Source organism: Mus caroli, unplaced genomic scaffold (assembly GCF_978045245.1).
Source record: "Mus caroli unplaced genomic scaffold, Mus_caroli_1 scaffold_4, whole genome shotgun sequence".
In the NCBI taxonomy this organism is placed as follows: Eukaryota; Metazoa; Chordata; class Mammalia; order Rodentia; family Muridae; genus Mus; species Mus caroli.
The window spans coordinates 37,405,969-37,427,561 of NW_028227259.1; the positions used below are offsets into that span (position 1 = coordinate 37,405,969).

Sequence of the window (21,593 nt, forward strand, 5' to 3'; positions counted from 1 at the left end):
AAATCACATTTTCTTCCTAAGGTAAACCCTCTCTCAACTTGAAGTTTTTAGATAGGGTTGGCACTGTACACCACCATCTCCTGGATGAATTTCAACCATTATGTAGACTCTGCTATGTGCTCAACTATTGCTAGGCTCTTTCAACCTCAGGGAAGCAGGCTGTTGGCAATCAGCCATCAGTCTGCCTCCAACAGCTCATGTCTGTGCTTGTATCCAGGACAAAACTGTGGCAGAGCCAGTCAGCCGCCTACTGGAGAGCACACTGAGGAGCAGCCACCTGCCCAGCCAGATCGGAGCCCTGCACGGCATCCTCTATGTGTTGGAGTGTGACCTCTTGGATGATACTGCAAAGCAGCTCATTCCAGTTGTTAGTGACTATCTGCTGTCCAATCTCAAAGGAATAGCCCAGTGAGTAGGACTGGTTGGGTGTGCTACAGGCTTTGGTGTGGTCTTAACAAAAACATAAAAAAGAGAAAAGAAAATAAAAGTCTCCAATTTGATTTTCAAAGTATATGCCAGAACAGACATGGTAACAAATGCTTATGATCCAGCATTTAAGAAACTAAGGCAGGCCAGGCGGTGGTGGCGGACGCCTTTAATCCCCACACTCGGGAGGCAGAGGCAAGCGGATTTCTGAGTTCGAGGCCAGCCTGGTCTATAAAGTGAGTTCCAGGACAGCCAGGGCTATACAGAGAAACCTTGTCTCAAAAAACCAAAAAAAAAAAAAAAAGAAAAAGAAACAAACAAACTAAGGCAGGAAAATTGACATAAGCTTGAAATCAGCCAGGGCTACAGATGAGATCCTGTCCCAAAAAGAGTAACAGAGTGTATGCCAGGTCCTGGTAAGTAGCAGACAGGAGACCCAGGAGAAATAGTAGTTACGAGACACAGGACACAAATCTACATCAAATGGTTTCTTGGATTTTTCTAGCAAGATGAAAAGTCCTGCCTAGCATTGCTCTCCCCTGGCACTTAGCACACTGCTGTGTGGATAGCAGCCTTATCCCCTGCTGCCAGACTCAGCCTCCTCTTCAGTTTATGATCAGCACCTTTGTTTCCTGTGAGGCCCTTTTCCCTGCTCTGATCTCCCACCTCCCCCTAAAGACAGCTCACATGCAGTTGTACCTGGATATGTTGCTGGTCCTTTTGAAAATACGTTGGGTCCATCACAGCTCTATCTTGGAAGCAGAAGGAGGTGTTGTGGTGTGATGGAGCATAGCTAGGCAATCAAAGGCATGAGCTAGGGATGCAAAGGGACTTGGAGGAAAAGCCAGGTGTTCTGTGACAGGATTGTAGATTGAGAGGTGGAGAGTAAATTTGGAGATGGTGAAGTCTTAGGCTGACAGACATAGCTACTGGGAGGAGGTGGCATTCTGACAGATGAACAGAAGTGCATTTTGGGGGCCCAACAGGCAGTGGCAAGTTGAACTGGAACAGAGATAGTGGCTTGTGGCCAGCCTTCCTTGTAGTCCCTAGCTGAATAGTAACCTACTATGTACAGGGTAGGCAAGCAGCCACCCGTTGCCCCTGTGATCACACATCCTGGTGTGGAGCAGATTTGCGTAGGTTCTGTGAAATCATAATCTGTGCTAAGGCATGAAGAGGACACAGAGGACTGAGGACAGGTAGGAGGAGCTTACAAGTCCAAATCAGATCATCACATAGACCCTGCTCAATGCAAGGACAGAGGGTCCTGTACAAAACAGTGGCCACTTCCTAGGAGTGGCAGTGTCATTTGAACAGATCTGAAAGGGGGGTAGACGAGATAGAGTGTGGCTCCTTTGTTTATGGTGCCATTGGTCTAACTCATATTCCAGCCAGGTCCCTACTGCTGCCATTGGGCAAAGAGGCACCAACTGGAAATCCCATGAGTTAGAGTGTTACAAGTTAGCAAATGCATGGAGCAAACAGATACCCTGAAGAATCCTGACTAAGAACATGAAGAATGTTCAGGGAGAGTGAAGTGGTCTATGGACAGATACAGAATTGGAGATGGCATGCTAAGCTAAGGCAGCTCTGGAGACAAGTGTAATCCCTAGGCCATCCAGGTGAAAAGGCCTGGAGAAGCTGACATGACCCAGAGCTCTGTACTCAATAGATGTGGGTGGATAATGCTTTAAAACTGTCCCCTCTGCAGACAGGCAGGGGCTGCTGTATGTGACTGGGTATGATAACTGTCTCCCATTCTTAGCTGCGTGAACATTCACAGCCAGCAGCATGTGCTGGTAATGTGTGCCACTGCTTTCTACCTGATGGAAAACTACCCTCTGGATGTGGGACCAGAATTCTCAGCATCTGTGATACAGGTAAGAGGGCTCTATTGAACATAGGCAGGTTACCATATAAACTGTACCAGTGGGTCATTGTGCTTTTGGGGAAGATAAGAATAAGCCTTCCTTCTTGTCTAGATGTGTGGAGTAATGCTGTCTGGAAGTGAGGAGTCCACCCCCTCCATCATTTACCACTGTGCCCTCCGGGGTCTGGAGCGGCTCCTGCTGTCTGAGCAGCTCTCTCGGCTAGACACAGAGTCCTTGGTCAAGCTAAGTGTGGACAGAGTGAATGTACAAAGCCCACACAGGGCCATGGCAGCCCTAGGCCTGATGCTCACCTGCATGTACACAGGTGAGTGAGTTGTAAGGGTCATAGACTCACCCAAAGACTCAAGCCAGTCCTCATGGTGTGGCAGTCTTAGTGTGGCCCTAAGACATCCTGGTCACCTTTCCAGAAATTTAGGGCTCAAGGCAAGAGAGTAGCTCACATGATACCACCAAGTATTGGTATCAGAGCTGCCTCTGGCCAAGAAAGTTGGGCTGGGTCCTGCCTTGCTAGGGACTGTAATCACCTGCTTTTGAAGGATCTCTGCCTATCTGGTAAAGTCCTGTTTGAGCCACTGAGTGCAGATTTCAAAACTCTTGGGCTTCTGTTCTGTAGCCTACTTAGTGTTTTTGTTTCAGGAAAGGAAAAAGCCAGTCCAGGCAGAGCTTCTGACCCCAGCCCTGCTACACCTGACAGCGAGTCTGTGATTGTAGCTATGGAGCGAGTGTCTGTTCTCTTTGATAGGTAAGACATGCAGCAAATCTCCACCTCTAACCTCAGTAGTCATTGACTGCCCTAGAGCCACAGCCAGAGCCGTTCCTTCTGTGTGTATTTGTTCATTCTCTTGAACTCTAAAATGTATCTTTGCAGCCATTTTTCCAGTGTATGCATATTCACAGAGCACCACCTGCAAACCAGACTCAGGGACAACTGGACCCATGCAGGTGTACAACCAAACCACTGCCCTGGTGGATCCCATAGGCCACTGCTGAGGAAATAGACACTCCTGGAGTATAGCCAAGTGCTGTGGTGGGGCTCAGGCCATATCCACAGGAAGGAGACACAGCTAAGGGTCTGAGTCACTTGTGTACTTCTCAGCTGTATACCACAGTTGTGTGGCATTAGTGGAATAATCATAGGTCAGCGGTCTTTTTTTTTTTTTTTTTATACTTTTTATTAGGTATTTTCCTCATTTACATTTCCAGTGCTATCCCAAAAGTCCCCCATACCCTCCCACCCACTCCCCTATCCACCCTCTCCCACTTTTTGGCCCTGGCGTTCCCCTGTACTGGGGCATATAAAGTTTGCAAGTCCAATGGGCCTCTCTTTCCAGTGATGGCCGACTAGGCCATCTTTTGATACATATGCAGCTAGAGTCAAGAGCTCCGGGGTACTGGTTAGTTCATAATGTTGTTCTACCTATAGGGTTGCAGATCCCTTTAGCTCCTTGGGTACTTTGAGGTAAGGGTAAAGTGTTGGATGTTGAGAGAAGAATCAGCAGGAGCATAGATGGGCGTCCAGTTTTGAAGAGAAGAAAAGTTGCTGATTGACAGTAGTACTCTGGGTATTAGGACATGCAACAGTGAAAAGTTTTGGTACATTTTGATGTGGAGAGTCTCTTCAGTAATGTCACCACCCCACCCTTTTGCTGCTATTCCTTTACAGGGCTGTCCCACAACTGCATTATTCTCCCCAGAGTGGGAAAGATCACCTTGTGCCCAGATCAATCAGGACAGCAAAAGGACAGCCTGGATATCATCTTTGGCTTTTAAAACTCATACCCTAGTTGTGGTCTGAGCCCCACTTGGAACATCCCTGTGGGTCAAGGACCTCTGAGCCTTGGTCCATGATGGCTCTATGGGCAGGGTTGAGAAGCCAAGAGCCAGGTTGAGGCTCAGATCAGCTCCTCTCATTTCAGGATCCGCAAGGGATTTCCCTGTGAAGCCAGGGTTGTGGCAAGGATCCTGCCTCAGTTCCTAGATGACTTCTTTCCACCTCAAGATGTCATGAACAAAGTCATTGGAGAGTTCCTGTCCAATCAGCAGCCATACCCACAGTTCATGGCCACTGTAGTTTACAAGGTGAGGGTGTACTTGCCTTGTGGGGTAAGGACAGAGCAGGAGGAGGAAGGGGGAGCCAATCCCACACTTGCCGTAGGCCTGTCATCAGGGCTAGACTCATCCTTTAAGATGAGTGGCAGCTGTGGCCCCAGTCCCCTCACCCTACCCCACAGTCTGACCCTGTACTCAGGGCTCTCTTGTCCCTAGGTTTTTCAGACTCTGCACAGTGCTGGGCAGTCATCCATGGTCCGGGACTGGGTCATGCTGTCCCTGTCCAACTTCACACAAAGAACTCCAGTTGCCATGGCCATGTGGAGCCTCTCCTGCTTCCTTGTTAGCGCATCTACCAGCCCATGGGTTTCTGCAATGTATCCTTCCTTCCATGGATTTCTGAGTTCGAGGCCAGCCTGGTCTACAGAGTGAGTTCCATGACAGCCAGGGCTACACAGAGAAACCCTGTCTCAAAAACACAAGAACCCCACAGGTATCAAGGTGATGCTTACCCTTCCCTAAGATGCTTACCCTTCCCTAAAATGTTGACAGGGACACGAAACAGAAGGTCTAGCCATTTGCCAGCCAGGGTTTATGGCAGTTTTACTGCTGAGGGAAAAGGGAAGTCCAAAGGGAGGCAGGGCAGCTCAGGCCAGCCAGCCACTGGCCCTGCGGCTGCCCCATCATCTGTCATACTCTGTCCCTCTGAGGTTTTCTCAATGCTGCTTCTCATTAGCTCTCATCTTTATGCTGTGGTCACTCTCCTGGGGAAAGCCGTAAGTAAAGCTGCAGTTCCCGCCCTAACAGTGATGCCAGGAGTTCCTCTTGGCAGCCTCCTTCTCAGTAGACCACGAGAGTTACTAGCAGCAAAGCTGTCTTGGTGGTGACAGTACAGCCTCACCCTAAGTACTGGGAAAGCCTTGCAGGCAGGGTGCTAGCTAGCTCTGCCCTCCCTGCACTGGAGCAGTGTGAGCAGGAACACCAGCCACTAGCACTGTGTGGGGAGCACAGCCCAGGTAAGTGCTGTTGTGCAGAGCACTGGGAACCAGCATCCTGTCTGCACTGCACGGCTCCTGGGCCTCTCTGCCTACCCACCCCTGTCCTCCTGGGCAGACAGCAAGCTGCAGCTGGGAAAGGATTACAGGCAACTGCTGCTGTTAATGTGGTCTAGGCTGCCCTCTATTTTGGTTGCCCTCAGTCTTCCCTGGGCCTCTTGGTGGACTTAGGAGGGGAACTGCTTGGGGAGGCTGTCTTTCCACCCTTGCCATCGTTCGTCCTTAACTCTTCTACCAGCCTTCCACACGTCATCAGCAGGATGGGCAAACTGGAACAGGTGGATGTGAACCTTTTCTGCCTGGTTGCCACAGACTTCTACAGACACCAGATAGAGGAGGAATTCGACCGCAGGGCTTTCCAGTCTGTGTTTGAGGTGGTGGCGGCACCAGGAAGTCCATACCACAGGCTGCTTGCTTGTTTGCAAAATGTTCACAAGGTCACCACCTGCTGAGTAGTGCCTGTGGGACAAAAGGCTGAAAGAAGGCAGCTGCTGGGGCCTGAGCCTCCAGAAGCCTGTGCCAAGCTTCTGCTGGGGCTGCCTTGGCCGTACAGGCTTCCACTTGTGTCAAGTGGACAGCCAGGCAATGGCAGGAGTGCTTTGCAATGAGGGCTATGCAGGGAACATGCACTATGTTGGGGTTGAGCCTGAATCCTGGGTCCTGGCCTCGCTGCAACTGGTGACAGTGCTAGGTTGACCAGGTGTTTGTCTTTTTCTTAGTGTTCCCCTGGCCATAGTCGCCAGGTTGCAGCTGCCCTGGTATGTGGATCAGAAGTCCTAGCTCTTGCCAGATGGTTCTGAGCCCTCCTGCTCTACTGGGCTGGAGAGCTCCCTCCCACATTTATCCAGTAGGCATACCTGCCACACCAGTGTCTGGACACAAAATGAATGGTGTGTGGGGCTGGGAACTGGGGCTGCCAGGTGTCCAGCACCATTTTCCTTTCTGTGTTTTCTTCTCAGGAGTTAAAATTTAATTATATCAGTAAAGAGATTAATTTTAATGTAACTTTTCCTATGCCCGTGTAAAGTGTGTGACTTGGCAAGGCCTGTGCTGCATGTGACAAAGTTTATGGAAGTGGATGGGCCTTCTGGCCGCCACTCCCTCTCCTGTAGCTACTCAGTCTAGTCGGGCAGGTCCCTCCTGTAGCCCTCCCAACACCCTGTGGCACTTGCACTTCACACAGCTCCTTGTTCTTATGCATTCCATTAAGCCAGCACAGAGAGAGGGGTTGGTATTGACTGCCTGTGTGAGAATCCTGCCTTGGCCTAACTGGGGAACTGAAGAACTGACTTCCACTGTTAGAGTTATAAGAGGCTTGCCCTGTGGCAGCTGCCCTCCTCTCCCCTTCCCAGGCATGACTGTCAAGCTATCTCCTCATTGGTGTTGATGCACTCTCCTAGTCTCTCAGCCTGGGTAGAGACAGCATCTGCTGGACCCAAAGTGGCTATCCCAATAACCTCATCCCTGGTTGTGGCTGACCTGCACTGTAGCCTGCCCACACACCAGCTGACCATTGTGGATGCTGTCTGTCCCTTTGTATCTTCTGCATGGTTGGGACCTGAGAAGTGCTGACCTGGTTACCCCAAAGGTGTCTCTGAGCTATGGTTTGTTGGTTTTTCTCAGTTTCTCATGGTCAAGGGAAAGCTTAGTGTCCTAGCAACAGTTAAGAATGGACCCAGAGCCTCTTTTGCCCCTTCCCATCTTGCCTTCTGTCAGCCCAGTAGAGTACAGACCTATGCCTGTCAGAGCCCAGGGAGGACTCAACTGACAAGATGAGGCACCAAAGGGAAGGTTCAAAATCAGGTCAGCCTGTGGCCTTAGACAGCTTCCCATGCTAGTCAGAGCCACCTCTTCCCAAGCCCAAGCCCAGAGTAACCAGGTCACGTTAGTGAAAATGAGTTACCTTCATTTCCTGGCTTGGTTTGGGAACTCTGTCTGCTGTCTGACTCTATGCCGAGCAGATTCTCTGCTGTTCTGCTAGGTCACATCTGTATTTCTCAGCTGTGGGGTAGGGAGTAGATTAGTTTGGAGATGTTTCTAGGCTACACAGGAGGAAAGAGCTGCAGCCTGTGGTTAGCTAACTGTGCTTCAGTCCATGGATTGCTTTCTTGAGACCCTTGAATTTCCTTCTGTCTTTCCATCATGACAAGTAGCCTTGCTGCTGGGATGCAAGGTTCCCTACCAAACACAGGTTGTGGGGAGCCTCACACTTGGCCTGACTCTCCTCCTATCTGCCCTGGCAAAAACCACCCCAAGGCGTGGTAACAGGAACAGTGGATATGGATTAGGTCTTTCAAGAGAACGTTAAGGGAAGCTACTGAATTTTAATGAAAGAAATTCACCAATGCCCCTTTGCTGATTTAGGGCTTCTTCTTGTCACCCTCAATTTCCCTCCTAGAAGTGCTCGGGGACCATGTGAAAGTTGTTACAGTGCTGCTGCCACACTCTGAGGTTGGTCCAACAGCTCTGAGATGAGCATGGTGCAGGCCTGACTACTCCTCATGGCAGATGTTCATAGGAAACTGAATATAAAATCTAGAGCCATTCATCAGGGGGTTATATCGGTGAGCTCAACCTCAAGTTTAGTTGGCCTCTTGTTTAGTGTGATCAGAAACAATTCTTAGTATCGGGCAAGGACAGCTTCTGCCACAAGGTTGTTGTCTGCTCATGGGTGCCACAACCTAGAGATGCACCTGGGCACAGGCAGGTATGTATTTGTGTACACACACACACACACACACAATCCTCAAAGATATATGCAAGACCTCTAAAAATGCCTGCCCATTTTTTCTGAAAGCAGATTTTTCTTGCAACTGCCACATACAGTCAGCTTTGTGAGTCTAGCATCTGAGAATGGGACTCAATTTTTAAAAGTCCATAGCTCATTAAAGTCTCACTGGACACATTGCCCCACCTGTCTAACTGCAGGCGGGATCAAAACTTTTTATCAAATTCCTCAAAAATCTAAAGATTTCCAAGCTTTATTTAAAAACAAGTTATTTTGACTATGAGGTTTTGGGGGTAGGAGGTGGGATGTTGTTTCTGTTTCCATGGTGGTACTGTCAGGAAAGATTTTAATAAAACCAGGGTAGAACTTTTGGCAATGCACTTCAGCATGTTTCTTCTCCAAAATGTGCCTCCCTCCCTCCCACTGATGGCCCCCTTGACATGTAGGTGACTTAGCCACTGCCAAGTGCCCTTTATGGTTCTCTCATTTTGTCTGCACATGTACCCTTCAGGAGGGAAGAACTGGAGTGGAACCACCTCACGCCCTGTAGAATGCAGTGCCAGGGAAGGGACCAATCCTAACAGACGCCTTCCCTGGCAGGAAGTACCTTTCCGTGAGTGAGTGAAGCAGCTCTGCTTCTGGCTCATGGGACAGGTTTTATACAGCAATAGCTTGTCTCACAGCCACATCACAAGGAGTCCTGCCTCCCATTGTGGGGCTGCAGAGTTGGTCTCCTTGCCAACTGTGAGCATCCTTCCCCACACAGTCTCCCTCCCTCCCTCCCTCCCTCCCTCCCTCCCTCCCTCCCTCCCTCCCTCCCTCCCTCAGCATTGAGCACTAGGATCATGGCTGCTACCAGGACAGGCATGAAGCTGTCCTCCAGGGATTGGTATATGGGAGTCGAAGACACTGAGCTGCTGATGCTGGGTGTGGGCTCAGGATATCATGGTTGGGAAAAGAATTGTTCCTCAGTGGGTCTGGAGCCTCCAGGAAAGAAGAACCAGTGCTGAGCAGTGTGACAACTAAAGATGATATCAAGGTTCAGGGCCACCCTCCATGTGTGCTTGTCACACTCTAGAGCCATCGAAGGAACTGCTCCCCTCAAGTGTCTCTGGAAACACCCTTGCCACAAGCTGGGTGTAAGATAATAGGTGGCAGAAACCTATCTGCAGAGATTTGGCTGCATTCTAGGGGGCTCCTGTCCAAGCCTTGCTGCTGTATGCCATGGGCTTCACTGGGAACTAGGAGGGCTGTGATGGGTATGCCCCGGAGCCCAGCCTAGACCTGGCTGTCCATTTCCAAAAGGAAGGACTGACATGAAATGTATATTTAAAATTTTTAAATTGCAGATATTGTACATTTGAATTAAAGAAGCGATTAAACCACCTGTTGTTGCTGTTTGAGGCTTGCTTTACTTATAAGAACTTCCTTTCTAGCATTTGAGGAGAGCATCCTGCTTCTCCAGTGGGGCAAGGATACTACCAGCAGCCATCTTGACACTAAAGATCAGGCAATACTAGGTATAGAATGAGCCTGTGTGCCTGTGTGGAATTGGGACCAGGCCTAGGAGTATTCGCAGACCCTATTGAAGTGGTCTCCCTGTCTGGGAGATATGGTGTGCCAAGTTCTCATAGTTATTGGCATCTTAAGCCTGTTGTGTGAGATCCTAGGTATTGTTTCAGCTTCCACACATTGCTCTAGGGTTCTAGAGGGGTGGTGAGGCTCTGTCCTCACACAGGACACAGTTAGTCCTTGGAGACTTTGCATGCTGTCCACCAGCCCTTCTGCCTTTCTGGACATGCTCTGATCCACATGGATCCCCTTCTGCCCTTCAACATGACTGGTCTTTCCACTTTTGTCCTGGTGTGTCTGCAACACCTACCCTGTCCTTTTTAGGTTACAACTTCTTTTACTTTGTCTATGACATTGCCTGTCTTACCAGGTCCCTTCTTTAGTATCTGGGCTAAACCTGCAGGAACAAGGCTGTTTGGGGAATACTTTCTGAAGACCTGTCAAGTTTCAGTTGTGAGGCAGGAGTTGTCTACCTGGTCCTTCAGCCCACCAGACCCTGACGTTAGTGCCAGGATAACTCTTGGAGTCTTATGGAGCCCAGCGCATGCCACTCTCCCTTCTAGGACATGGCACAGGGTCTGTTTTCTGTACAAGATAATGAACCTTTGGCAGGAAGGGCCTGGTAGGTGCCCCACTGGGTTTAGGTCTTTGCCCGGTAACTCAAGCATTTGATGGTAGCGTGGATGTCATTGCTTCAACTCTCTGAATCTACCACAGCAGTCCTTTCTAGGACTATGGTGATATTGCCCTTAAGATCTTCATCAACACCGGGCGTGGTGGCACACGCCTTTAATCCCAGCACTTGGGAGGCAGAGGCAGGCAGATTTCTGAGTTTGAGGCCAGCCTGGTCTACAAAGTGAGTTCCAGGACAGCCAGGGCTATACAGAGAAACCCTGTCTACAAAAACAAAAAGATCTTCATCAACACTTGAGTTTTGCTCACTTCAGGAAAATGAAGTACCTCTGCCCTCCTGGTAGATAGCCAGACCTTTGACCTAACAGGCATGGGTGGTATTCCAGAAAGGATAAGGTAAGCCTCCCTGGGGTATTGGCAGCACATTATTCCTTCTAGCCACTAAAGCAGAACGCACGCCCTCACCATAGCAAGTCCAGCCCTCCTGCCTGGGGAATGTAGGAGCACATGACTTGAGGTACCCCTCAGCCTCATTGTGGTGTTTGTCTCCAGTTTTTCCAAAAAGCATTCTGAAGGAGCTTGAAGAAGGAGCCTGATTGTGTTGAATACAGGGATGGGTGGTCATGGTATGTGTGCCATTTGTGGCCATGTGTGTCTACATATTGAGTGGACAGGGTCCAAGTTTCCTGGAGCTGTATCCAGGCTTCCTAGGGTGTGAGCCTCACCTCCATACAAGGTGGCAAAGCTCAACCAAATCAAGAAGACCTACTTGGGTAGCCCAGGGAAGGCTCATGAGTAGAGGTGGACCCAGGTACTTGAGAATCACTGAGACCTTCCTGGAATCCACACACATCCTTAGCCCTAAAAGCCTGAGTCTCATCTTCCTCCAAGTTGTGGTCCTGAAAGAGATGCCTGCTTCACTTAAAGCTCGGGGTGGACATTTGGGACATAGCTGGGGTGGGAAGGGCTGGCCACAAAGGCAGAGTGTTAAAGGTTAAGAGTCTGGACTCCTTATTGACATGTGATAGCAATGTCTAACGTGCAAGCCAAACTACCTAGCTGCCCAGGCCTCTATCCCAGGCTAGGTTGCAAGGCCCCAGGAATTGCTGTGACAATCCAATTCTAAGGTAGGTCATAACCCCTCTCACTACCCACCACAGAGATAGCTGTGCCTTACTAACCACCCAGGGCAGTTCAAACGCCTTAGTGCTCCAAAGCTTCCTAGACCCATGTCCTACTACCTTAGTCAAGGCTGTACTTGGCCACTGTCACATGTACACACATTTCATATACTTCCAGGCCTTTGTCAAGTCTTCAACCCCTAAATGTCTCCCACCAGTACAGGCTCAGTCCTCTCAAAACTTACCTGGCATCCAACTAAAACTGGTCATTTTCTACTCTGGCTTCTATCCATATAGGCTGAGCTTGGCTGCTATCACCCTGGTCAGGCCTGGTTTCTTGCATCCTGAACAGGTTCCATAAATACAAGTTTCAGATTAGCCCCAGACTCGTTATGTAGAGGGGAAACCAAACCCAGGGAGCCTAAGTAGGTTTCACCAGCTCACAACAGAACCAGTCTTGACCCCATTCAGAGTGCCTGGCCTCTCTTAAGAGACACTTTCTAAAGCTGACCTGCCCCCTTTCCCTTCAGGTTCTACTGGGGACCTAGTCCTCAGCCTCCTACCTTCTCATCCTGTGACAACTGAGGGTCCTAGCAGGCCATGCAGCTGTGTCAAGGTATGGAACTCTACCCTGAATAGAAATAGGAAATGTCCCACCCTAGGTAGGGGCAGCTGAGGCTTGGACAAACAACTGTTCATTCTTGTCCTTGGAAGCCAGGCAAGGACTCTGCTCTAGGAGGTGCCTCCACAGAGGCCACTTTGTACCTGGGGCTGCTGATGCCCACATGCCTGAGAAGAGGAGGTGGGAGTCCATCTTACCCCCATCTAGGTGTCAACCAAAGTGTTATGTTGGTATGGAGTAGCTCCTGCCAGGTTGGCTCTGGTGCCTTCTATATCCTGGAACTTGGGCAAGCAGCTGTTATAGATCTTTCCTCTGCAGCCATCTAACTATAGGACCTTGAGTAATGGCAGTGATATCCATTAGCCAACAGATAGCCACTGGTCTGGCTTTGAACTCTCCAGACACTCTAAGGAAATTTGTAGAAAGAACTAAGAGATGGCAGATGGGGACCTAGGACCTCCCCATATCCCTTAGGCCAACATTTTGCTAAGTCATTTATAGTCATTTAGCCGGCTCTTGTTATTTTAGTACAGAGATGAGGACACTGAGGCTGGAATCCATTGCTAAGGTCACACAGACCTAGGTTTAAAAGCTAGCAGCTTCAAGCTAAGCATAGTGACAATACTCTTTTAATCCCAGTACTCAGGAGGCAGAGACAGGGCCAGCCTAGTATATACATACTGAGTTTTTAGGCCCCAGGTTGTCCTTGTGTTGTCTTTCCCTGTTAGCTGGAGATGCTGTCTGTGGAGGCAGTAGGGCAGGTTTCTAGTTGCCCTGCTCCTCAAGGATCAATCTTCTGAGCCTAAAGAACAGGGGGTCCTTCCCGGAGGAAGGAGGTAGTTTCTAGGCACTGAGCTCTGAGAACCAGACCCAGGTTCCATGCTTAGCACTAGGGGGCAGCAACGAACCAGCAGGCCAGTAGTATGCCTGGCATGCTCAGTTATCTATCTGACTTTGGCAGGAAGAGGAGTTTTTGCAGACCTTCTGGGTACTCTTTTAGGAGAAATGGAACAATCGTGGGTATCTGTCTGCTAGCTCAGCAGTAGGAAGTCCCAAAGTGACTCCCAAGGTTCAGAGAGGAAGCCTGACATTGACCTGAACCTATGAAGTGACAGCAAGACCTCCAGGGGCTACCCTCTGCCTTCTTTTCATTTCTAATTTTGGATTGGAACTCAGGTCACTGCCCCTACCCAGTAAGTTACTGACTATGCTCCTTACAGTGGACACAGGAAGCCCAGAGACATTGCTTTCTCCAGGCTAAGTTCTTCCTATCTTTGATCAGGCAGGGGGAAAGCCAACAATGACCACTGTTGTTCTGCTGACCAGAGAGTTTTAGCTAGTTGTTTGGGGACCAGGCATGACTACCAATAGAGTGTACTGGGCCCAGAGAGTCTAGGATCAGACTAGACTGTGTGTCCACAACAGCCAGCCTAGCATGAGGGTCTTAGGTCCATGTAGTCTCATTTGTGACTTGCCTTCCAGATGTTAGCTGTTGATGCCCTGTGGTAACTTTCCCCTCTGCAGATTCCACATTCTACATTCCTGCTCTGCTGCCGCCTCAGCCTGAGGTCCCTGCCTAGCCCTGTGGGCATATTAACCCCTCCTCTTGATGTTTTGCCTGTCCCCACCCCAACACTGCTGTGTCTCTTGAGGACTAGCCCTGCTCAGGACATCAAAGTTGCCCTCTGACTGCAGCCACTTTTCCCCTGAGGGGCCTCCTCAGCTCAGCTCAGTTTGCCCCTTCCATCAGGGCTGTGCTTATGCTTCTTCCCATGATGAAGGTCAACATCTGTGTCCTTCAGGCTGGCATGGCTAGGCAAGGTCTAGCTCTGACTTGCCTGGCTTCCCAGCACCCACACAACCTGACACCCAGGGGGTTGCATTAGTAGAACAAGAGTCAATGGGGAGGAGGCAGGGCCCTATGAGGACCGGCTTCAGTAAAGCTTGGCAGGCCTCTGAGAAGAGGGTGACCTCTCAGCAAGGACCTCACCACACGAACAGCCATCAAGGCAGTATCAGGGCCTCCACCTCCTTTGTAACCCTGCACCTTATGTCTCAGCATACTACTGCCCATCTTGGGCCTCCCTGGACTCTAACCTATATAAATCAGGTGGGGCTGAGGTAGGGACTACTGCCTAGATGCCCATGTAGGAGCCTGTCAGGCACAGCGAAAGCAAGTCTCTTGTGGGGCGTAGAGGGCCAGCAGGGTGGGAGGAGGGCTGGAAGCCACAGTGGGCTTGGGTACAGCCTCTCACTGCAATATTGATGGCCCGTCAGTGCGGCCCTGATTCCTGTGCTTTCAGTTAAAAGGTTTCTGTTGTTGTAGCTTATGCAGTTGCTCTGTTGCTATGGAAACATGACATCAAAATGACGTTTCCCGTTTAAAAGCTTTTAACTAAATTCCTGCCTGTCAGATGTAGGCCCCATTTTGAGCGTGGAGCTGCCTCGAGCAAGCGAGTGAACAAGCGCACTGCCTCTCGCCCATGGTGCGCTGGCCAGGCCTGAGGCCCTGCCTGAGTGCCATCCTTAACCCTGCAGGTGCCTCCAACATGGCAGCAGCCGAAGTGCCTGGCTACCTTGTGTCTCCTCAGACGGAGAAGCATCGGAGGGCCCGCAACTGGACAGATGCAGAGATGCGCGGCCTCATGCTGGTCTGGGAGGAGTTCTTCGATGAGCTCAAGCAGACCAAGCGCAATGCCAAGGTGTACGAGAAGATGGCCAGCAAGCTCTTTGAGATGACTGGGGAGCGCCGGCTAGGCGAGGAGATCAAGATCAAAATCACCAACATGACCTTCCAGTACAGGTGAGCACGTGGGACGGTCTCGGGAGGGTCCGGGCAAGGTCATTCCACTCTTTAGCACTCTGTGCTCTGAGGCAGGGCGGGTGTGTGTCGTCTGGGCTAGTTGGTCAGAACTCCACTTGGCAAGATTGCCTTCCAAAACCATTTGTGTAGTCTACCATTGGGAAGATGGGGAAACTGAGGCCCACAAGCAAAAGAACTGATCATTAACTCTCAAGTGGCAAGGCTGAGAGCATCCTCAGCTAGACTTTCTGGGACTAGGGCTGGAGCTGCACCATTGTGAGGATGGCTCTAAGGCTGACATTAGACCTGCCTCCTACCTGCCGTGACGCCCCAGCAGTAGACAAATAGATCAGATCTCATGACCCTGCTTCCTCAACTGGGACTACAGGGCACCAATTAGGCTTGGTTCTGCCTGTCCCACCTACCACAAGTACCCAAGTTGGGCAGGGTATGGGGTTCCTGTTTCATGTATGGAAACTGAAGCTAGAGTGAAAAGGAGGTTTGACTCCCAGGCCTGGCTCACCCCGATACCCTGAGACTACGAGAACTAGGTCAGCCCAGCCCAGGGCGAGCCTCAGGATTGGTAAGATGGGATTTTAGGGGGCTCCCCAGACAGCACACAATTCTAGGTTGGGGACTCCCCATCTGTGTATCTGACCTTGCTGCCTCTTAGTTTGACTGTCCTCGCTTGCAGCCAAAGGAGAGCCTGGGGGAACTGATGCACAGTTCACAGCCTGGAGCATCCCTGGCATTCAGGATGAAGTAGCTGTGGTGGGTCTGACCTCTCTGTAGAGTGGAGTGCAGGGCAGGGATCATGGATGGGCTAGAGATTGTGGACTTTGGAGGCATGAGAAAGTAGAGAGGGTAAGATGAAGGTCAAAACATAAAGTGAAGGTTGTGTGCATGAGGCCCTTATGAGGGGAATGTCACAGGAGAAGTTGGAGCGTGTCGAGGTCAGACAGTAAAGAGTACTTCCCCAAAAGGCAGACTAGACAGTCTGGGCCTGGGGCTGCCTAAGATCGCATTCAGATCCCATGATAGGAGGTGCTATCCGGGGCTCACAGATGTACTAGTAGTTCATCTGGTGAGTTGGGAATATGGGGAGGCTGGTTCAGACCTTGCCTTGCAGGCATATCTGTAAGGTCCCCAGCCAGAATCCATGGAAGAAAGGAGCTCTCTCTCATGCCCTCATCAGTAAAGAGATGCCCCCAGAAAGGGAGGGGAACCCCTGCCTGGCCCATGAATCCTGTGCCCCTGGGAGATATGGCCTGACAAGACCTTGGACAGACTGTGAGACCCTAAAACTCCATCTCTGACTACTGATTTGACTTATGAGGGCCATGGAAGAAGAGAGAGGGCCTCAAGCCTGTCTTATCCATGGCTCATTTCTGACCCCCAGTGCTGGTCCACAGTTGAACCTGAAAGCAGAAACCTGCAGCTCTAGCAGTTGCTTAGGCTTGCTGGCATCAGAGTCATTTATTATAACTGGTGTTGCATGGAAGCCTCTGTTTGATGAGGAGAGAGTTGAGACCAAGTCTGTTGCCTGCAGGAACAGACATGAACACATGAAGATAGCACCCATGGCAAAGGCTTGCCTGGCTTACTCACGCCCCATCATCCTGTTCCAGTGCTGGGGGAAGAAGGGATTTCTGGGGGAGATGAGGCACCGCTGGTTGTTTTCCTTAGCTTCCCTTTGACTAACTGTATTATTCATTATTTATCTTGAAAGCCTCCCTCAGAGTCCTAGGGGAGGGATTCTGTCTCCATTCCTAGAGGTGGTTGTGAGCCAGGAGATGAGAGTACATGGAAAGATCAGCCACTGCAGTCTAGGGGTAGGAGTCATGGCACTTCACAATTTACAAAGCACATGCAGACCATGGCTCCTCATAGCTGATCAGTTCTTTATCTGCCCATTCCTGACTTCACAGCAGTCTTTTCTTTTCTATAAGAGCTATTTATATATTAAGGTTCTGACTTAAAGGAAATATGACCAGGTAGCTAGGTCCCGTGGACCATGATTTGTTGGAATACAACATGAGGCCCCCACACTGGAGACAGACAGTCCTCATTTCTCCAAGGAGTTGGCCGGCTTAAGTGAAGCAGAGAAGGCAGGGGCAGGGGTTCTCTGGAGAGGAGGAGCCAGTGTAGAAGGCTGACATGGCACTAATGGTGGTAAACTTCACTTTCCCTGTGTCCCCAGGTAGCTTGATGGTTCCTGCTATTCATTCAGAGCAGTCTGCTCTGTTCTCTGTGACCTGCCTCTGCTTTCTGATGCAGTCATGCTATGTGGTGGAGCCCTCTAGGCCCTTGATGCTACTCCCCAAGGCCAGCCTCTGCTTTGGTGAACCACAGTCTGTCCTGGGCAGCAGCCCCTTATTATTGGCTATACCTGTGTTGGGGGCTCATTCAGCCAGCTCTCCATCTTCAGACACCAGTGAGACTACAGCCAGCCCTTGCAAATAACCCTAGAGGGCCCAAGGTGGCCCTGAGGGCCAAAGTGCTCCTATGTTGCCTCTTTCTCTGTAGACTAAAACTGTTCCAACCAGCCTGTATCCAGTCTCCCCAGCCTCCCTTCCCAGGGGATGGCCAAGGACAGGGATGTGAGATGCTCTCAGTGAGACAGAACCTATCTGTTGGAGAAGGCAGGGCATGGGGTCTTGAGGGCACCAGTCACACTGATCAGGCCTTTGGCTTTGGCACTAGTAGAAGGTAGGTGTGAGGCAGTGTGAGATGGCACTGGCCAGCCAGCCCCACAGTCTCTGGGCAGGCTGTGCATTTGAGAGCTGGGTCAGGCTTAGCTCAGGGCTTGCATGGTAGCAGCATTACATTGATGCGGCCTAACGCATCTTTCTGGCAGGTTCGGGGAGAACAGTGTGGGAGCCCGGACCCCTGCTTACCAGACATTATTTTATTAACTCTTCCCTTTGGCTTTGTGAAGAAGGACTTACTTTCTCATCCCCATTTTATTAATATAAAACGTGAAGGCTCAGAGAGGTTAATGAACCTGTCCAAGATCATAGTGTGTATGTGCAAGATACAGGCTCAGAACTGTGAGTATTGTTTTCCTGTGGCCCTGCTGTTCCCTCTCCTGGAAGCACCTTTGTAGACTACAACTGCTCCTGTGTCAGTATCTCACACAGTCTCATCGCTAAAGGTTAACTTACATAAAAAGCACTCGGTTCATTGCAGTGAGTTTAGAACCCACAGAAGAACAGAGATTGCAGGAACCAGCCCCAAGCTCCCAGCACCTATGGGTACCCTTGTTCATGCTGTGCAGGTCCCAAAGCCTCTACCTTCTGTCCAGTGTTACAGGGGCCCTAGAACCTGGCTGATTTTGCTGAGGAAGACCATGCTGGCTGAGAGTGGCTCCTGCCTGTGTTAGCATGGCTCCCTCTAGGGACCTAGACCTCTTGAGCACCACTTTGCCCAAGAGTCAGGCAGGACAGGCTTCACCTGCTGTTTCTCACCTTGGCTCTTGTGTCTCTCGTTTCAGGAAATTAAAATGCATGACAGATAGCGAGTCCATCCCGCCGGACTGGCCCTATTACCTAGCCATTGATAGGATTCTGGCCAAGGTCCCTGAGTCCTGTGAGGGCAAACTGCCGGATGGCCAGCAGCCGGGGCCCTCTACGTCCCAGACCGAGGCGTCCCTGTCGCCGTCTGCTAAGTCCACCCCTCTGTACTTACCGTATACCCAGTGCTCCTATGAAGGCCGCTTCGAGGACGATCGCTCCGACAGCTCCTCCAGCTTACTGTCCCTTAAGTTCAGGTAGTGTGTGTTCGCTCTCCCTCTCCTGACCCAGCACTGCCTTGGCATCTTTGTCCCCTGTCCTGTTCCCAAATGGGACCAAAGCTCCAGTGCTCAGAGCAAGGGGCTGGCAGTGGCACAGTGACACACTCTGGTATCCTCTGCCCTGACCAGCTACGAAGGCTGTAGCTGTGGAATGGTTCAGGGCCAGGTCAGCCTCAGAGCAGTGAGAGCTCTGCTGCAAATGGATAGGTCGGGCTTGTCCAAGGCTCCATCACCTCTTACCTGCATGGAAAGTTCTTTGACCTCTCTGACCCCTGACTCCTACCATAAAATGGGGATAAATCAGTATTCCTCAAGGAGAAAAGGTGCAGGGCCAGGCCCCAAGCATGCCTTCCCTGACTGCCAAATCCCAACCTGGGCCCTCTCTTGGGTTCCCATCTCAGCAACAGGTCCTCACAACATGGAAATGTAGGTCTGTACCTCCTGAGCAATGCGTGGGCCTGCATTATCTGTCTTCTCTGTCAACACACACCTGTGCCTGCAGGATACTCACAGAGCCTCTGAGTTGGGGGACAAGTAGGAGACACCCTGTAGCTTTGGACCATGGCGTCTAGAGCAGGCACTAATAAGAGATATTTGGGAAGGGTTTCCAAGATAAAAGAGGAGTCAGGCAGTTGAAGAAACTAGTAAATATAGCTTTGAGTTATGGGCTTTCAAGCCTATTTGACAACAGCTAACTAAGGTAGGAAAGGTGTCTCCATGGAGGTCTCATAACTCAGTGCCCCTAGGGCTGGGAACATCTGCTTAATTCACCCAATAAGTCCTTCTTTAGAGGGAATCTCTCTCTGAAGGGCCCAGACAGAATCTGTCTGTACTAAAGCCAGACCAAACTCACAGAGAAGCCTGAGATTTATGGCCAATTGTTCCCTCGGCTTACCAAGCCCAGTTCCCAGGCACAGCCGCCTGTGGCTCTGTCCCTGAGACTAGCTGATCACTTTGCTCAAAACACAGAGCACAGGGAGATACTGGCAGTTCCCCAAATAGGCGCTAGAGTCTGGTAGGCTTTAGCAGCTTCCTGCTGTCCAGCAGGGGCTTTTAGATGAGCAGAGAGCACCCATGGGGCAACTCTTGGGGAGGAGCCCAGATGGCCTGTCTGACCACACACACACACACACACACACACACACACACACACACTGCCAAAGGCATACTTGGAGACAGAGGGCTCACGGTAGACCTTCATTCTGAACCCATTTCTTCATGTCATAGGCCAATGGGAACTACAGACTTCACTTCCCTTAAGAGCACCAAGTACCACACAGTGCCCAGCTTCTTTCTCTCTGCTGCTCCCGGGAGTAGACTCTTCACCTGTGAGCACCCTCCACCAGCTCAGTGACCTTGGGGTGCTATCAGATCATGGAGCTATATAGTCCATGCTGTGGGATGTAGATGGGTTTGGTACTACCTGCTCCTCCCACAAGCCAGCACTAGCTTTCACCAGCTGTTCTCTTTGCTGTGAGTTCTGACCCCTCCTCACCTCTTTGTGAGTGGAGACCTGAGACCTAGATATGGCTCCTGGGGCCTCAGTGTTCCTGTTTATCCAGTGGGGTGTTTGGGAAGGTATGGTGGATCCCATGTTCCAGTCCCTGTGACTAACTTGTCTCTCCCCAACAGGTCAGAGGAACGCCCCGTGAAGAAACGCAAGATGCGGAGCTGTCACCTACAGAAAAAGAAGCTGCGACTGCTGGAGGCCATGCTGGAAGAGCAGCGCCGGCTGAGCCGTGCCATGGAGGAGACATGCCGAGAGGTGCGCCGTGTGCTGGACCAGCAGAACATCCTGCAGGTCCAGAGCCTGCAGCTTCAGGAGCGAATGATGAGCCTACTGGAGAAGATCATTGCCAAGTCCAACGTCTAGGCCATGGAGAGAATGCCAGGTGCCACACAGTCCTATCCTGAGGCCCACCCAGGCTCAGAGTTCTGCTCATTCAGGCCGGGTTCCAACCTGGCCTCTGTGCTTCTCTGAAGGGCTTTCTAGGACTCCAGTGGCATTGGGAGACTTTGGGACCCCCATCTCCAGCATTAATCCAGGGACTCCAGGATGACAGGTAGTGAGGAGGTCCCAGAAGCCACTCTCCAGTATAGTCTCTATCTGATACTTGAAACAGCTTTTGATATTAAACATAACTTTCCATTATTGCCTGGAAGCCAGCTTTCCTCTCTCTGGTGTGAAGGGGAAGGGGAATTGCTGGCTTGGATGATTCTCTTCAGTAGACAAAAGCAAATGCTATAGGTCAGAGGCAAGTTGTGTGTGTATGTGTGTGCAGGGGGATGTCTTTCCTCCACAGGATCTGTAGCAGCTTCCCGAACTACCCAGTTAACACAGTGCTAACTCTACCCATTTACCCCTTAGTAAGTTTGGAGCGTCACACTAGCACAGGATCCAGCCGACTCATGCTGCTTGTTCTCTGCTGGCCTGCTGATAACAGTGGTGTGCTAAGTGAGGCATAGGTCCTCCTGGCTTTATGAAGCTTTAGTTCAGTCATCAGAGAAATGGTAGCCAGTGAGAGTAAGTGTTCAAGGGAAAGGCTGGGCCTGTGACAGAAGGAACCAGATTCAGGTGGAGATAGGAAGAGCAGCATCCCAAGTGGGAGCAGCCATTGCAAACAACACCCAGAACACCTGATGCCAGCAGCCAGCAGCCAGATCACCCAGAGCCATGCACTTCTGGAAGGAGCTTGTGTTTTCTCTAAGCTTGTTGGGAATAGGCAGAAGACTGAGCACACTGATCCAGCCTGCCACTGTCATTCTGCCATATGGAAGTCTGTCCCCAAAACCCCCTCACTGAATATCCATAGTTCATTGGCTAGGCCTTGGCTCTTTGACTGAGGCCACAGAAGAGACTGGAACCAGGCCAGTGTTAGCCCCAGAAGACCAGATTCAG

The 21,593-nt window shown here is 50.7% G+C and overlaps 2 protein-coding genes across 3 annotated transcripts in view; both read left to right on the forward strand.

The window, feature by feature from the left end:
* Htt (huntingtin) overlaps positions 1 to 8,530 on the forward strand; it is a 143,619-nt gene extending 135,089 nt beyond the window's left edge. The window contains exons 61-67 of the mRNA XM_021163625.3: positions 218 to 408; positions 2,192 to 2,306; positions 2,409 to 2,622; positions 2,955 to 3,060; positions 4,235 to 4,397; positions 4,584 to 4,744; positions 5,661 to 8,530. Of these exons, the coding sequence (XP_021019284.1) occupies positions 218 to 408; positions 2,192 to 2,306; positions 2,409 to 2,622; positions 2,955 to 3,060; positions 4,235 to 4,397; positions 4,584 to 4,744; positions 5,661 to 5,874 (1,164 nt within the window). The 3' untranslated portion in view covers positions 5,875 to 8,530. The remainder of the gene's footprint in view (positions 1 to 217; positions 409 to 2,191; positions 2,307 to 2,408; positions 2,623 to 2,954; positions 3,061 to 4,234; positions 4,398 to 4,583; positions 4,745 to 5,660) is intronic.
* Positions 8,531 to 14,518: 5,988 nt separating this feature from the next.
* Positions 14,519 to 20,796, forward strand: Msantd1 (Myb/SANT DNA binding domain containing 1). Of its 2 annotated transcripts, XM_021163891.2 has the most exons (3): positions 14,519 to 14,901; positions 18,395 to 18,670; positions 20,327 to 20,796. In XM_021163891.2, the coding sequence occupies exons 1-3, from the start codon at positions 14,582 to 14,584 to the stop codon at positions 20,565 to 20,567; spliced, it is 837 nt and encodes a 278-aa protein (XP_021019550.1). In that variant the 5' UTR covers positions 14,519 to 14,581; the 3' UTR covers positions 20,568 to 20,796. The 2 variants fall into 2 exon arrangements, with proteins under 2 accessions (XP_021019550.1, XP_021019552.1); XM_021163893.2 differs by lacking the exon at positions 18,395 to 18,670.
* Positions 20,797 to 21,593: the final 797 nt, after the last annotated feature.

What these genes read in the sequence shown, in the direction of transcription:
- Msantd1 (XM_021163891.2), top strand. Translation starts at nt 14,582, where the DNA reads ATGGTGCGCTGGCCAGGCCTGAGGCCCTGCCTGAGTGCCATCCTTAAC. An exon ending in AACATGACCTTCCAGTACAG is followed by an intron (nt 14,902 to 18,394) that starts GTGAGCACGTGG and finishes CTCTCGTTTCAG; the next exon opens with GAAATTAAAATGCATGACAG. An exon ending in TTACTGTCCCTTAAGTTCAG is followed by an intron (nt 18,671 to 20,326) that starts GTAGTGTGTGTT and finishes TCTCCCCAACAG; the next exon opens with GTCAGAGGAACGCCCCGTGA.